We start from the raw sequence: 16,799 nt of genomic DNA, 5'->3' as shown, positions 1-16,799 counted from the left end.
TAATATTTGTTTATTAACAGCCAACAGAAACGGCTTAAACAAATAATGTCTTGATGGAAACCTAAAAATGCGAAAATATGTGTGTGAGGGTAGCCTAGAAATGTGATAGAAAATATAAAAACAACATCCTCTTAAATTCATTTGTTACCCAAAAAATACGTTTTTATTTCGATTTACCTCGGTGATCACTGTAGGCTACTTTTCACATGTGAAAGATTGCGCATGTCTGTTGATGCGCTATCACATATTCTCGAGAACGGCATGTAACACATTTAGTGAGCCTTTAGTAGTAGAAACCTAAATGCTATACTGTCAGCAAATTATTCATTTCTATGTTTTCAGAGATAAGTAATGGGCAAATATAACTTAATTACAGCTAATCATTTGAATTTACTGAAACGATTGTTGAGTAAGTTAGGTGCGCTATCTGCTGGTCACTTCGAGTTCGAGAAGATTTTGTTAGTTCAAAAACTTTCTAGCTCAACGGTCTCCGCTTGTGTCCTCCTATAATAACATGCGTGTTGTTTCCCTTACAAAATTCATTTAATGTCTTTATGTTGCTGTTGAATACTGTTAAATTCTAATAGTTATTTTCTAAACTCTTAAGCCTACCTTCTGCCGCACAGATCATGGATTCAGAAACTCTGTCCTGGATCGAGTGAACCTCGGCGGGCATCAGATTCTCCCGGCGGAGCTGCGGTGGTGTTTGTTTTACTGGTGTGTAAATTAGCCATAATTCGTTTGCTCAGTAATGACGTGGGAGAGAGCTAATTGGGGCAGTGTTGATGGGTGCGTAAATGAGTCTCTAGTGTGATATGCTAATGAGACCCTGATTCTCCAACTCTCCTGAATCAGCCAGCAGACATATTTGATATAATTTTCACAAACCTATAAACAAACATTCATATGGTGGCTTTTACTTTAAATTGACTATAAAGGCATTAACACATTTTAAGTTGTTTTTATGTGCTTTTATTTCAATCAATTGAACTTGACACACAGACAAAGCATAATCTACTTGGAGAAGGAAAAAACTACTTTATCACACTATATTCGTCTGATTACACTAACACAAAACAGTACAGGGATGATCATAGTTGTTTGGTGTTTTTTTAAGTGCAAATACAAAGGTAAATGAGTAAGGGATATCCTTGAGTACCATCACAGTACGGACAATATTGTAACAATTTTGTTCTAATTTTAATTTAATTTATTAATTGCTTTTTGACACTCATGGTGTCCATATCCCTCTTTTACAGCCATCTTTCGGGTATCTTCATGCTTGTGTGTTCACTTCTTCACCTCCTCCTTTTCGGTTACAACTAAACAGGAAAAACAGAAAGTTTTACATTTGGAAATAATTTTGAGATTCAAGGTTTTATCTACAAACTAAATTTAGTTGTTTTTAATGGTGAGAGTGGGTTTAGGCATCTCAACATTATAATCTACAGTATGACAAAATTGGATTTGTTAAAAATGACATCTAACAGTGTAATTAAATTATTAGTGTTTTTGGACAGGCAAATGTAATTGAAATGTAAAAATAGGGGAAATAATATACACCATCAACATATATCAGTATATTGTGCTTTCTAAAACATTATGTTATAGTCAGTGTTGCACACTGGACAGGCTGGAGGCTTTTGGCCGTACCTCGAACTTCCAGCTTGCACTCCACTTCATCTGCTCCTAGATCATTGATAGCTCTGCATGTATACTTCCCTCCATCAAACAAGCTGGGTTTACGGATGTTTAAAGTCAGCACACCCTGATTATTCTGCATGAGAAACTTTGGATCCTCTCCAATAATCATCTTATTTTTCATCCATATAATCTTTGGCTGGGAGGACAACAGAGAACGAGAAAGAGAGAGCAATGTTGCTTAAATGGCTCAAAACAACTGCATGGGTAATTGCCATTGGTTTATATAGTCACGCAATACACTAACACGTACTTTTGGGTACCCACGGACAGCACAGCTGATGGCAGCGCTGTAACCTGCGACGACGGACCTGTCCACGAGAGGTGTGATGAATTTAGGAGAGCTGGTCATATCTTTTTCCTTGTAGGGTTTTGCTTTATTATTAAGACCTAAGAGAAAGAGGCAGGAAGAGGATTACACATTACATATATCGCTTCAGCAGAGACACTCGTGCACTAATCGTCATGTAATGCAACATTCAATGTTTCGAGATTAATTTTTAAATCGCCAGTATGCAGGTACCTGTTTTGCCGATGACAGCTGTGTTTTTGCTGACGCCAGCATCTTCGCTCATGCCACAGATGTTCTCACTGAACACACGGAAGGAGTACTCATTCCCCATCACCAGATCAGACACGGTGCAACTAGGTCTGCGATTGTGTTCAAGAACCGTGAACCACTCCTAAAACAAGTAAGAGACAGATTTGTTGAGAAACAGCCATGGAATTAAAGAACCTCTGGATTGAGAAACACTGAAGAAACATTTATATACCAAAAGTATTGTTTACAAACGAACAGTACATTTGTACGCTTGCTCTGTGCATTGCTTTCATGCGGTCATTGGCCTTGTAGGTAGACCTCCATTTATTTATTTCAGACCTAACCTCTATCCACCATCGGTTAGGATATCCCCTAAGTTGATGTGCTATGTTTCCTGTGCTACTTCAAATATTCTAAATATAATTTTTTTCTTTTTTTCTTCTATTTTTGAGAATTGGAACACAAATTTTGCTTTACATTCAATATAAACACATAATATTTAACTTATTTAGCTAGATATTCCCCCAGTTTCACAGACTAAAATGCATGTTTGAGCTGTTTTAACTGAAAGCAATTTGCACTGATATATCTTAAAATATTTCAGTACCATTATTTTGTCTCAAGATGCACACCAGTAATGTTTTTTTTCTTTCGGAGGCTCGTTTATAAAAGCTACTTAAAGCTACACTGTGTAAGGTTTTCTCAACTGAATATTACTTTCTAGCCCCTCCCAAATCCTACGGTGGCCATATTATTCCAAGATTAACATGGCTTCCAGTTCGACTTCATCCATGAGTGTTCCTTCAAGTGATGAGGTTACTTTAGAAAACTATTACAAATTGCATTATTTAGTCAGTTAACATGTAGGTTATGACCTCTATGTAAAACGGATAATAGTTTTACGTTTTCGGTACTTTTGTACCATTTTATTGCTAACGTCAGCTATCAGGTTCCCAAACGAATGCAAGCTAATGTTAGTTAAGTATCAGTGCTATCATTATTCTGTATATTGTACTAGATTAATAGTGAAATGCAATGTTTACAGCGTAGGCTACATAATTTTCTCCGTGAGCAGAGTCAGAGATCAGTTGATGCGAGGGAAAGCTAAAGGTAGAGGGAAAGGTAAGGCATGATCCTCCATCTTCAACAGGCTTTCAAATCTGCCGGCAGTCACGAGTAATCTCCCCCTCGCATTCGTCACGGTGCCACTGACTTTAAAAGCACGAAAGGCGAAGCTTGAATTTCCAGGTATGTTCTTTGGCTAATGTATTTTCAAGATGGAGGTGCATGCAACATGGCTGCCGCCATTCGAGTGACTCGCTCGTATGTATTCTGAATGGTAGATTCTACGTTTACGAGAATACTTGATTAGTTGGTGGAAGTAATTACACATGAATGAGCACATATAATTTTGAAAGATCAAAGTGTTTTTTGTTAAGAATCAACTTAAAAAAATGACACAGTGTAGCTTTAAAAATCCTAATTGAACTAAAACCTAATCCTGGCTTAATATAAGCCCTGTCTGAAAACCACACCATTGGGTATTTATTTTTTTATCCATACTCTAGGCTACCTACAACCATTCAGGTGTGTTTATTTATTGATTGGAAACTTCTAACAGCCCAAAATATTTGGTGCAGGCTGGTCAAGTTGTTTTAAACCAGACTCTATTTAAGCTCATTAAACCATTTCCTCATGGCGCTCGTGCTTTGTGTAGATGGAGCAGAAAACAGTCCTCTAAAACTGTTGGAAATACACAATTCTCTATAATGTCACTGCCTGCAATAGCATTAAGATTTAGGGGCCAAATCAAACCTGCTAATTAGAAAGGAGTGTCCACATATATTTGGCCAAAACCTTCCTGTTGCTGGTCCAGGTTTACCTTGGTTTTCATGTCGGCCTTTTGAATGGTATAGCCAGTGATCTCCGCGTTGCCATTGTCTTTTGGAGGCTTCCATTCCAAAGCAGCATTGAAACCCCAAACATCCGTTACAGTGACAGCCATCGGTGGCCCAGGCTTGTCTGTGAGTATGGGAATGAAAATAAAAAAATGACTGTAGGTATTACTGTAGACCTTGACACCAATACACTGTCCTAATTTTTAACCATGAGACTAATTAATGTATGCTAATTGGAGAAGAAGCTACAAGTGAGTGAGCAGGGTAATAATAAAAATGAAATAGGGATAAAATTAAATGGGGAAGAGGGTGAAAATATGAACATGAGGTAGAGATAGTGAGATCAAGCTACAAAAAAAAAAAAGTAAAAAAGATTGAGAGCGGGAGAGTTTGAGTTTGCGGCTGGGGGCGATTGGCATTAATCCTGGCCAGGCTGCTGGGATGCTGGCAGCAAACTGTGACTAAATGGCTGTCTGGCTCATCTGAAGGGTTTTTGCACTCTCATTAGCTTACCTCCCAGCGGGAACACTGAGTGAGTGTCCCCTAATCCTATTCTAATCCCGCTCAACACCAGGAATAATCCAAACAAAACCCTGCAGAATAATCCCTGCAACCGAACTGACCTATGACATCCTCAATTTTGATGAAAGTGTAAGTGTTTAATATGACACCTTCAGCGTCACTTTTAAAAGTGATCCTCAAACAGTTTCCATGGGATACTGATTCACACTTCACTTCGTATGGAAATTAACTTTTTGAACAGTGCAGTTTAATCCTTTAATTTTATGTCAGTGCTGTATTTGTGGCTAACTATGATGTTGATGTAAGTGATCTACAAATGAATTTGCAACATCTTCAACACCTTAAAATAGTAAACTATTTATATAGTACTTTATACAATACAGATTGCTTGCTTTATAGCAGCTTCACAGTAATAAACAAGAAAATAACAATGATTTTTAAATTTAGCTGTAAAGCAGCTATACTGAAGATTATACAGTCGTTATTCAGCTCAAGTTCAATGTCGATTCAATTTATTTCAATAAATGGTAAATGGTAAATGGACTGCATTTATATAGCGCTTTAACAGACCCAATGGCCACCAAAGCGCTTTTACATATTGCCTCACATTCACCCATTCACTCATTCATTCATACACCGACGGCGGTGTCAGCCATGCAAGGCGCCACTCAGCTCGTCGGGAGCAGCAGGGGTTAGGTGTCTTGCTCATGGACACCTCGACACTTGGTCAGGTGGAACCAGGGATCGAAATCCTTGGGAGAAACCAGCCTCAATACAACTTAAAAGTAGGAATGGCTCACCCTGATTTTTTTCTCATCTATTTTTGTATCTAAACTTTTGGCAAGATAAAACACTCTATGTCTTTAAATTCAGCTTCATGTCACCTTTAAATCACCACTACTGCTATATACACTTTGACGGATGTCTTTAGCCATCGCATCACATCTCATGCTGTTTTTTGAGCATCGTGCCAAGAGCATTGCATCTTCATGATGGCATGTCAAGTTGAAAAAACTCAGAGAGAAGGCCTTGTGGGTTTCACTCAACATAGCTTTGGGAAGCTTGAGGTCATATCCCATTCCACTTTCCCCATCTCCTGCTGCTTTTCCTGTTTCTCCTCATTTGCTCTTATCAACTCAACTCAAAATATAACACAAATATAAAATTAATATTCATGCCTTTCAATTAAGACCAATCATTCAGGCAACCCACAACTCTCTAACTCTTGAATTTGAAATGATGTTGTTGTGCACATCCCTATTAAAACATTAACCAAATCACTTTGTTGGCACTAACCGACAATCTGAATTTCAATAGTGGCTTTTTCCTCCATGTTCTCAATCTGCACGGACAGGGTGTACTGGCCGGAGTGCTCTCTGACGGCCTGCCTGATAAACAGGATGGTGTCGACATTACTTGTGCGGATATTCACCAGCCCTGTGTCAAGAGGACCGCCATCCTTGAACCAGGTCACCGTTGGACGTGGTTTGCCCTGATAACAGTTAACATGGTCTAAGTTAATAATTTGAACTGATGTAAAGACCAGAATCTGAATAGAAAAGTAGCACTACACAAGTACAGAGCAGAACAATATATGTGCATGACTGACCTGGAAGGGAATGACAAGGTTGACCTTCTCACCCACTCGTTTGATGTACTTAGTCCTAAGCTGCCGAGGGAGGCGGATTTTAGGACGCTCTGAGAGAGGAGATTGAGAGAGGGAAAAGACAGAAGAAAACGTGCTGAAAATGACAACACACACAGTGGGGTGTATATATACTTCATGTTCAGTGTGTCATAGACGAGTGTGTTTTGTCTGTGTTAAAACTGTATTTGAGTTTTTTTTTTTTTTTTTGAGTAGTTAAAGGGATACAAAACTTAATATTCTGCCATCACCTACTCAAGAAGATCTTTTGAAAAAAATAATTTTGTCCACACAATGAAAGTCAGTTAGATCCAATGTTGTTTTGAGCAAAATTTAGCTCTATTTTTTCGAAAGAAAGGAACTGTATATTCGAAATGCATATATTTGGTTAATTTTCTCAATTTTCAGGAATTTGACATGAACTTAAAGCTACAAACTCCCATTGTGATTTCCTTGAGCAATCTAGAGATACCCCTGAGAGTATGTTGTATGTTGTTTGTGTATGTATGTACGCGAGAGTCTCACCAACAATCTCCCGAATGGTGACAGCTTGCGCCAACACAGCTGGAGGGCTACGGCCAGCGATGTTCACAGCTGTCACCCTGAACAGCATCTTCTCTCCAACAGGCAGCCCTCTGACCCTGTAACTATTCTTCTCCACAGGGGTCTCATTTGCCTGCACCCACTCAGTGGCTGTGAGTTTCACCATGGGCAAAATAAGCGGAAAACCAGCAAGATATGTAAACATGTCAAAAAATGATCAAAAAAGATTACTTCACTGTGATGGTTTGAAACTGAGATGACACTCTATGTCAGCTCTACAGGAAAGTTGCGTTGTGCCTCACCTCCATCAATGCAATATTCAATGATGTACCCATCAATGCCACCAGCTCCAATCCTCTCAGGGGGAAGCCACTTTAAAGCACAGGTACCATCTGTAACGTCGTCCACCATCAGTCGTGTTGGTTCACTAGTTGGAGCTATGAAGGAGTAGGAAAACATAGAGAATGAATGCTGATTGAAATATGTTTGTTGAGAAAGCAGTACAATAAATCCAAAGTTGCAGCAGACAGTCTGATGAGAACTAACCAATAGGCATGAAAGGTTTGGAGATGGCGCTGGGCTGGGAGATGCCAATGCCATTAACCGCAAACACCCTCATCTCATATAGCACACCCTCAATCATCTTCTTAGCCTCATATGTTGTGGACTCGTGAATGTCAAAGTTAAGCTTTGTCCATCTAGAAGAACCCTTTTTCTTCCTCTCCATTAGGTAACCTGGAAGTACAACTAAACTAGTAAGTGGAATCCTACACATGTGAGAAGATTCATAACCTACTTCATAACCTACTATATTTTCTTATGTATTTCCAAGAAGCAAGACTGACAGCATAGTCAAAATATTACAAATATGTAATATTGGTAGGGATGCACGTATATTGGCCACCATATACCATATACAATCATTTAACTAATTGATTTAATATGAACGTCATGCCGCCCAAAACATTGGGCCGATATCTTAAAGCTGATAGATAATGGATTATTTCCTACAGCTGAGACACATCAGATGTGCACTGTTCGCCATAATAGTTTTGAATAGCTTGAAATATAATTGGAATAACTTCAAAAAGGAAAATACAGTTTGCAGCGCAAGTCTGTCATATAGGTTACATTAAATTATAATGAGAACATTATAATTGTGAACTTGGGACAAGGCTTTTAATGGTGAGACTTTAGTTTTTGTAATCAGGCTCTCAAAAATGATATAAAAATTTGGATTTAGATTTAACAGGCAATATAACAGTTATCAGCTTTCAAATATAAAGAATTATCGGTATCAGGCAAAATTTTCATATCAGTGCATCCCTAAATATTGAATGTCAAGTTCGAAAGAAACATAAATGGTAAAGATCGATTTTACCTTTCACTGGAACTCCACCATCAAATTTGGGTGGATCCCACTGGATTGCAGCAGTGTCCTCACCCACTCCAGAGCATTTTACATTCTCAGGTGGATCAGGCACATCTGAACAAAGCACAGAATAAATACAGGGATGAAGAGCCGTATGGAACAGATGGGAAATAGCAGATAATGAGGACAAAAAGAAGTTGCAGATGGTTAACATGTATGAACTCACCAACTATCTTAACCATGATATCAGCCTTGTCCTCTCCTGCTGGGTTGATTACAGTGATATGATAAAGGCCTTCATCGGATCTCTCTGCCCCTTCAATCACAAAGCAGCTTAGGTTCTTCCTGGTCTCCACTCTCACTCGGCCTTCAGCCTCAGAGATCTCCTGCATCATACAAATGTCATGTTTTCAAGCATGTGTAATATATTAGAGATGATAGATTTCAAAGTTGATTTCCATATCCTATGTGATGTAAGAAAATGAGAGAGAATGTGTTCCTGCTGGAAAGATCAGTTTGGATTTTGTTGGTCTATTTGGGTGAATGGGGTCAAACAGCATGGTCCTAATTGGATAAACTGGTTGACTATGGAATTCTTGATGGTTAGGCTGGTAGAGCCTCAATTCGAAAAATATGCTGGTGACCAGCACTGCTAGTCTTTTCAACAGGGTTTTATCACTGAATCTGATATGAAAACAAGCCCATATGTGTTCTTGGCGTTGCTTAAGATGAGAGAATGTGAAAGTTTGCCAGCAAGCTCTCACAGTATCTCCTTTTTTCCAGCAGACAGTGGGAGGGGGCTCCCCTGAAATGTCAACATCAAACCGGAGCTTGTTTCCTGCAACGACGATAATGGTGTTTTTGTTGGTCATGCTGCCAGTAGTGTCCAGGTGGATTTTGGGTGGTTCTAGATGATAATAGAAAGAATTTTTAATTACATAACAAAACTGTCGCCATACAAAACTTTAATGTTAAATTTTTTGATATAGGTAAGACATTTACCTTGACGAGGAACATAATCAATCTTGATCTCTGAGAACAATGATATAGATCTAGGTCAATGTTGAAATTTAAAGTCTGATTAAAAAGAAAATCAGATTATCTCTCTTACCCAAAAAGTTGAGTTTGGCTGAAAGGGAAAGAGCGTATCCATCTGGTACGAAGGTGTAATCTCCAGCATCCTGAGGCTTCACCTCATCTATCAACAGCTTGTGAGTCCTGAGATATCAGGATCAAAAATGTTACCACAACATTAAAAGTGATATCACATTATTTTCCCCCAAAAAACAATGATGGAGCAAAATTGACATTTCGATGACTAATCAGTTTTAGTGTCCAAATATAAAACAATATTAGTGAGGTCAGGGACAAGGTGAGCTTGCTTATGCATGAATCAACAAGAGTGACTGTAAGTGGACCGATTTACCTGCCGATGTGTGTCATTTTGATGCGGTCGCTGGGAATGACCTCCACCCCATCCTTGTACCACTTGCCAGTCACTTTCTCATCAGACACTTCACACTTGAAGACCGCCTGCTCAGCTGCCTTCACTGTCAGATCAGCTATACTCTGCAAAACCTCCAGTTCCTTCTCTATAATAGAGAAAAAGGGGCCATGAGGCAATTAATACTAAAAATAAATGCTGAAATATCAGCCAAACGGAGGAAAGGCTGAGAAGGGTAGACTTTTCTCTTTCAAAAGAAGTACCTTCCACATCCAGCTCTCCCTTGGACTCCCCTCCGCTAGTGAACACATAGTATGTTCCTATGTCCTCTGTGGTCGCCTCATTGATGATGAGCCAGTGCTTTGTCCCATCTTTCTTAAAGCGATACTTTCCATCTCGGCTCAGTTCCACTCCATCCTTCATCCTGAGAGAGATGAAGAGAGACAGTGGAAGAGCAAGACAGAGAGAGGCAAAGATGGAAATAATGTTCATAAGGAGAAACTGAGGAAGGCAATCTATGCCAAGATGACTGAAGATAAAATGGGAAAGATTGGGATGAGTACAAAGGGAACATGGATGGACAAAATGGGACATGACGGAAAGATGTACAGCAAGAGAAAATAAACTTTGTCCAGGCCTTTATATACAGCAGAAGACATTAGTGATAAGAGGATCAATCTCGAAATATACTTATGATACTCATATTGTATCGAGAGGATTGATCCTACTAGAGCTTTTATCATTGGAATGAGAACTAATTCACTCTTAAACTCTAAAGGGGAGAAATTAATGTAGTGTAGAGTATAAGACTGGAAACCTTCCATCTGCTTGTCAGAACACACCCAGAAATGTTGAAAAGCACAAGCAGTCAGATCAGCTCAGCGCTCAGCCACATTGCTCATTTAAACAGAGAGAGGTAATGACAGAGAAAAATGCATCATCTAAAACTAAATGTGCCATTTATTATAGGCTAATAGGTTTTTCTGGGGTTTGACATGACTATAATCATTGTTAAATTATTCATTGTCTTCTATAATTGTTGGTAATAAACTGAAAACAAAAAAAAACAGTCTGATAATTTGCCATTTAGTCCTATTTAATGTTAATAATAGCTTGTTAATACTAAATGACTATAATTAGCAATACTGACCTTGATAATACTGGAATTAATTTAGTCAGTTAGTCATTTATTGAGCATTTCAATTTGTGCAGCTGGCCAGTTTACTTGTACGCCTGTTGACTGAACAAAAATAAGCTTGTCACCGATTGATCAGGTCAGTGTCACCAGTTTGGTCCAGTATCTCACCATTTCACATTGGCTGCTTCATCAGACACTTCAACCTCAAACTCCACCTTCTCCCCAACCACCACATGGATGTCATCCAACATCTTAGTGATGGTGACAGGGGGTTCTGGTCATATAAACACACAAATAAGTGGTTAATATATTCAAACACACAGTAGAAAAACGCTTTTACAGCAGAATGAATATGAACCACATTACAGTTCTGTATCTGTAGGCTATATTCTGTATAAGATAACAACAGGGGCAGATGGCAACTACAATCCATGAAGAAATAAAACAAAAATTATACCTTACATGAAGTAAAATAGACAGAAGCGGAGACCTGGCTCAAAACAAATGGCTCAGTAAAAAAGGTAAGGACTGACAGAATAGACAGAGTTTTAAAATAATCAATAGGGCAGATGGCTACCACTCAAGGACAGACGGGACACAGGACGGCGACAGATAAGAAGACAGAACAAATGAGACAGCTGAATTTACAAAGAGGGGGTGTGCTAATGATCCCAGTGATGATGATGAAGATGATGATGATAATGACAGTGTACCTTGGACAAAGACCTCAGTGAAACTCTTCTCTTCTCCAACCACACATTCATACGCGGCATCATCAGCGAGGGTGCACTTGTTAATAGTGAGCTTACGGATACCACCAACACTCTCAAAGACATATCTAACGGGGAGAGAAATTCAACACAAACCTCATCCTTACATCCTTTCCCCATCCTTACAATCATCATCAATGATGACCAGTGCTCCTTTTGGTCTCTCAAAGTGTTATACAAAATAGTATTTTTTTCAACACACAAACACACTGGATCATACTTGGCTGAAGGTTTGATCTCCTGTCCATTTTTCAGCCATTTGACTTGAGCGTTGGGGTCAGACAGCTCAACACTAAGCAGTATTCTCTTTCCTTTTTCCACAGAGTAAGCAGGTTCCATCTTCTTTAGGAAAGCTGAAACAGAAATAGTACTAATATTTACAATCCTTACAATCCTCAACCACCATATTTCCAAAACTATTTTTCCTTGGTTTTTCAACAAAATGATATATTAGGGTGACTTGAACCCAGGGACCTTTGTATGTATGTATGTATGTATGTATGTATATATGTGTGTTAAGAACTATGTCTGTGCGTATCCATCGCGTGTCTCACCATCACTCTTTTTGGGCTCTACCTTCCTCATCTTCTTAAGTCTTTTGAGCATGCCCCTGAGATCAGTGATGCCGTATTCAAAGGCGATCTTCTCAAAGTCACATGGTTTGGCATTTTTCAGGATCTCCCAGACATCCACATCTACCTCAGGCTCCTCCTTTTGCTTCCTCTCTCTGAGGTACGTAGGAATCAAAAATATGGTTAATCTTCACATTTGGTTGAGATTGACTGTTTTTATATTTGGAGTTCTAGTGACACCAGTGATGAGCTGTGTTTCCTTCAAATTCTATTAATAAGTTTCTGTGACCTACTCAAAACCCAGTATGCAGTTGAAGCTGTTCTGTTGAACAAATGCTTAAATATTTTAGAAATTTGACTTATTCAATGTAAGCAATGTAACATTTCTTTTTTTATATAAAGACCTTTAATACAAGCTGAAATTTTGTTAATAATCTGTTCTCATAAGATTAGGAGTATTATTAAACCCCCATTGCAAAACAGGTTTATTGGCAAAATGTACAAATCAAACAATAGTAGTTGAAACAGCTCAACACAACACATTTTTCTGGTGTCCCCAAATTCAACTGAAAATGCAACTTTTAATGATTTCAGCAGTCTCAAAATTATTCAACCCATTCATGGCAAGCATCTTTAGTACTTGGTAGAACACACTTTTGCTGTTATGACCTGCTGAAAATTATATATATAACCAGACGCCAGCTTCTGGCAACGTTTATAAGGAATCTTTAGCCTCCAGTTCAGTAATATTTTTGGGTTTACGTGCTGCAACTGCCTTTTTTAAATCTCACCAGAGATTTTCTATGTGGTTCAAGTCAGGTGACTGTGATGGTCACTGTAGAATCTTCCAGGACTTCTTCTTCAACCACGCCTTGGTGGAATATGAGGTATGCTTGGGATCATTGTCCTTTTGAAAGGTCTAAGCTTCAGCTTCCTCACTGACGGCATGAAGTTTTCTTATACTTCAATGAATCCATGATATTGTCTTCCACATGCTGGAGGTTTCCAGTGCCAGAGGATGCAAAGCAGCCCCAGATCATCACCGAGCACCACCATGCTTAACTGTAGACAGAGGTTTTTTTCAGCATATGCTTCATTCTTCTTCCTCCAGACATTCCACTGAATCATAAATATTAATAAAATATTAATACTGCTGAAAAGTTCCAGTTTGGTTTCATCACTCCATAGAACAGAATCCCAAAACTTCTGTGGCTTATTTATATGATTTTCAGCACTTTTTTTGTGCTTCTCTGGAATGGAAACCGCATGCGTTTAGTACGCGTCTTACTGTGCAGCTGAAACCGCAGTGCCTGTTGCCACCAAGTCTTGCTACAGGTCTTTTGCAGTCACTCAGGGGATTTTCTGAGCCTGTCTTTCGAAAACTGGTTGCAGCCGTTGATAGCTTCCTTTTTCTCCCCCGCCGAGGTAGTATAACCACTGTTCCTTTAAAGGTGCTCTAAGCAATGTTGGGTCACTTCTTGTTGACGTTCGAAGTATTGTCAAACAAAACGGAGGCTAGCTCGACCCTCCCTCCTCCTCATCCGCGCACTAACCCCCCAAACCCCACCCCCAAATCCTGCTTGTCGGTTATTGGCTCGAACAGTTTGTTATGTTTTGTGGTGTGGGTTTGCCCAGTTTGATTTTGTTGCCGTTTGTGGAGCCTGGGGTGTCTGCAGAGACCGCATTTTTTTACAGTGTGTTCAGGGGACAGGCAGCTAGCGGATAGTGAGGAGATGTTTGCTGTATGTGAAAAAAAATGTTTTGGCCTAAAAAACGCGTGGCATCGCTTAGAGCACCTTTAACTTTGAACTTGTGAACTATGTTTCCAATGGTGTCTCTAGGAACATTTAGTGCCTTCGCTATCTTTTGTATCCTGTTCCTTGTTTGTGAAGATTAATGATATCTTCTCTTATCATTTTGACTATTCTTTTGACTTAGCAATATTTCTAACATGCAGTCAAACGTGACTCAACAAACCTAGTCAGTTCAGATATTTCATGTGTTCTTACACACCTGGTGCAACTAATGAAGCCCTTGATCAGTTGCATCAGGTGTGCTTGAGACAACACCTGTTTTGCAGATTTGTGCTGTTGTGAGGGATTCTTTACAGGGGGTTGAATAATTTTGAGACTGCAGAAGTCAATAAAAGTTGTATTTTCAGTTGAATTTGGGGTAACCGCTGGGAACATATGCTGTGTTGAGCTATCTCAATTACTTTGTTTGATTTATAGATGTGTGTGTGTGTGTGTGTGTGTGTGTGTGTGTGTGTGTGTGTGTGTGTGTGTGTGTGTGTGTGTGTGTGTGTGTGTGTGTGTGTGTGTGTGTGTGTGTGTGTGTGTGTGTGTGTGTGGTCTTATATGTTCTCTTACAACCTCAGATAGAACATAATGGTTAAAGTTAAAATCTAAATCAGATTTCAACAGTGACTAAATGACACCATGCATCATGATGGTTAAAGTGAAAATTAATAACTTAATCTGCACATTAAGTAAACAGATTAAGATAAAAAAACAGAGGGTCTAGAACATCGTACAAACCTTTTTTTGAGTAAACCACTGAAGTCCAGATCACCTGCATCCTCTCCTGCATCTCCCCTAGAGATGAACAAGATGCATACAGCATCTAAACCAACATTTATGAATTTGGCAGACAGTTTTATCTAAAACTACTTGCGCTCAAGGCTTAAATTTGATCAATTAATCCCTGGGAGTCGAACCTATGACCTTGGTATTGCTAGCACCATGCTCAAATAGTAGATCAAGGAGTCTGGCTCAGGCCTAGGGCTAAACCTTTACTTCCCGGAGCTTGGACCTGGAACCAAACTCTCAGACGTAAAACACCTCTTAATCCATCTGTGAGATTATTACTGCTCTTATTACTGCTCAGAACAGAAGAGCAGCTTCTGGCAACAGACTGGTCCCTCAATCATATGCAAGAGCATATTATATTGCATGTATTAACATACAACCACATAAACCACTAAATCTGTGCGTACACTTACAGCAGTATCTAAACATAAAGTGACACTGAATATATGAACAACAATTGCTCCGAACAAATATATGATAACAGTACATTGAAACAATGTGAAATTAAGACATTTACAAGTTACTAATGAGTAAGAGACACATGCATACAAACAAACTTACGATCGTTTGAATGCCTCCAAAATGTTTGTTTGCTTTGTCTCTTCAGCAGCTGAAGGAGGAGATGAAATTCATGATGATGATTAAAAACCGTGTTTGATTTGCTCCACAATCTGATTACTGTCAAGGCCAATAAATGTGTAGTGGTGATTTACTAAGTGCTGCAAAACTAACAGGAGAGGATCTAATCAGCTAAATACCTACTGAATAATTAATCAGCTGTATAGACTTGATGTAAAGTCTGCTCACACACACCAGGTGTGTATAAACTGACTCTAAACTTTACTCATCTGAAAAAAGTATTATATGCTTTATAAATGTCCTATGAGGTACATGATCTCCAACATCATAGAGGTACCTTGAGGTCACCTAGAGGTACTAGACATATTCAGTGATAACTTGAGATTTTGTACCCATAACTGCGCAATATCCTACCGTCAACGGTGATTTCAAACGTGCAGCTGTCACACTTGTCTTTAGATGTGACCTCACAACGATAACCTCCGGCATCACCATCCACAGCCTTTACAATGGTCATCTCATAGGTGTATATCTGGTATCAAAAAATGTAAATATTAACTCTGTGCTCTAGTCAACAAATCTCAAATAAAACATAATGTCCATCACACACTTTAGTGTTCCTATCGTAGATTTCTTTGAACTGCAGGTGTTTTCCAGCCTTGCTGCCCAGATCCAGCCATTTCCCCTTCAGCCACTTCATAGCTGGCTTCCTTAGCAACTGAGAGGAGTCCACCTTAGCCACGAATGTGACATTTTTCCCTGTTACCAATAAAATGAAGACATGAGTAACATTGCTGGACTAAATTATTAATTATTTATTATCAAATTATACATTAGTCATTATTACATTCATCTATATACAGTATGTATATAGTATATATGGTGTATGTGGACCATATATGTGACCATTTATGTTAATATATTAAGCAATATCACACAAGAAAGTGTGCCACTGTTCTGAATATTGGTAATTTCAGCAAGATTGCACATGATATTGTTTGTATATGACAGCTCAGTAATTAAGTAGTTAATAGTCTAAGTTACATTTTAAACACAATATTGCCAGTTACTTTGTGTATTTTTGCTCCATCAACAGAAATAGTTCCATAAGAACTAAAAGCTGATCAACTGTTGGCCATCTTTGCCTAACTCAATCCGAGCTGCTGAGCCATTTTCAAGAAACTGCTGAAGATCCATTTCTTTTGGCAACACTTGACCCATTAATACTAACACTTACTATTATATATCTTTTTTTTTTTTGAAACACCTTGCTACGCCTACTGCACTAGACTAACTGGTACTTATCAAAGCACTTGCATATTGCTGCCCTATTGTTAGTTTGATTGCTCCATTTGGTCTCATTTCTATGTCGCTTTCGATAAATTTAAAATTTAAATGATTAAAGCTGCAGTCTGTAGTTTTTCCTCTTTGTTGCCATCTCTGTACGAAATCTGCAATTGCAGTTATTCGGGGAATTATCAACTTT

At 38.8% G+C, this 16,799-nt stretch overlaps 1 protein-coding gene across 4 annotated transcripts in view; it reads right to left on the bottom strand.

Annotated features, from left to right (window-relative positions):
• Positions 1-956: 956 nt before the first annotated feature.
• Positions 957-16,799, bottom strand: part of mybpc2a (myosin binding protein Ca) — a 35,494-nt gene continuing 19,651 nt past the window's right edge. For all 4 annotated transcript variants that reach the window (XM_077212640.1, XM_077212637.1, XM_077212638.1 and 1 more), the window contains 25 exons: positions 15,924-16,072; positions 15,728-15,845; positions 15,296-15,344; positions 14,684-14,740; positions 12,129-12,301; positions 11,795-11,927; positions 11,518-11,642; positions 10,973-11,078; positions 9,930-10,090; positions 9,649-9,814; positions 9,334-9,440; positions 9,225-9,254; positions 8,987-9,129; positions 8,449-8,608; positions 8,232-8,336; positions 7,397-7,585; positions 7,153-7,287; positions 6,833-7,000; positions 6,272-6,360; positions 5,959-6,154; positions 4,125-4,264; positions 2,225-2,384; positions 1,955-2,091; positions 1,654-1,840; positions 957-1,322 (listed from right to left, as the gene is read on the bottom strand). In XM_077212640.1, coding sequence (XP_077068755.1) covers positions 1,291-1,322; positions 1,654-1,840; positions 1,955-2,091; positions 2,225-2,384; positions 4,125-4,264; positions 5,959-6,154; positions 6,272-6,360; positions 6,833-7,000; positions 7,153-7,287; positions 7,397-7,585; positions 8,232-8,336; positions 8,449-8,608; positions 8,987-9,129; positions 9,225-9,254; positions 9,334-9,440; positions 9,649-9,814; positions 9,930-10,090; positions 10,973-11,078; positions 11,518-11,642; positions 11,795-11,927; positions 12,129-12,301; positions 14,684-14,740; positions 15,296-15,344; positions 15,728-15,845; positions 15,924-16,013 — 3,156 coding nt within the window. In that variant the 5' untranslated portion in view covers positions 16,014-16,072 and the 3' untranslated portion in view covers positions 957-1,290. The remainder of the gene's footprint in view (positions 1,323-1,653; positions 1,841-1,954; positions 2,092-2,224; positions 2,385-4,124; positions 4,265-5,958; positions 6,155-6,271; positions 6,361-6,832; positions 7,001-7,152; positions 7,288-7,396; positions 7,586-8,231; positions 8,337-8,448; positions 8,609-8,986; positions 9,130-9,224; positions 9,255-9,333; positions 9,441-9,648; positions 9,815-9,929; positions 10,091-10,972; positions 11,079-11,517; positions 11,643-11,794; positions 11,928-12,128; positions 12,302-14,683; positions 14,741-15,295; positions 15,345-15,727; positions 15,846-15,923; positions 16,073-16,799) is intronic.

This window comes from Siphateles boraxobius, unplaced genomic scaffold (genome assembly GCF_051911475.1).
Source record: "Siphateles boraxobius isolate OS27281-9 unplaced genomic scaffold, OSU_SipBor_1 66, whole genome shotgun sequence".
NCBI classification, from domain to species: domain Eukaryota; kingdom Metazoa; phylum Chordata; class Actinopteri; order Cypriniformes; family Leuciscidae; genus Siphateles; species Siphateles boraxobius.
The sequence above is the reverse complement of the archived record's forward strand: the minus strand, read 5'-3'. Positions and strand labels throughout refer to the sequence as shown.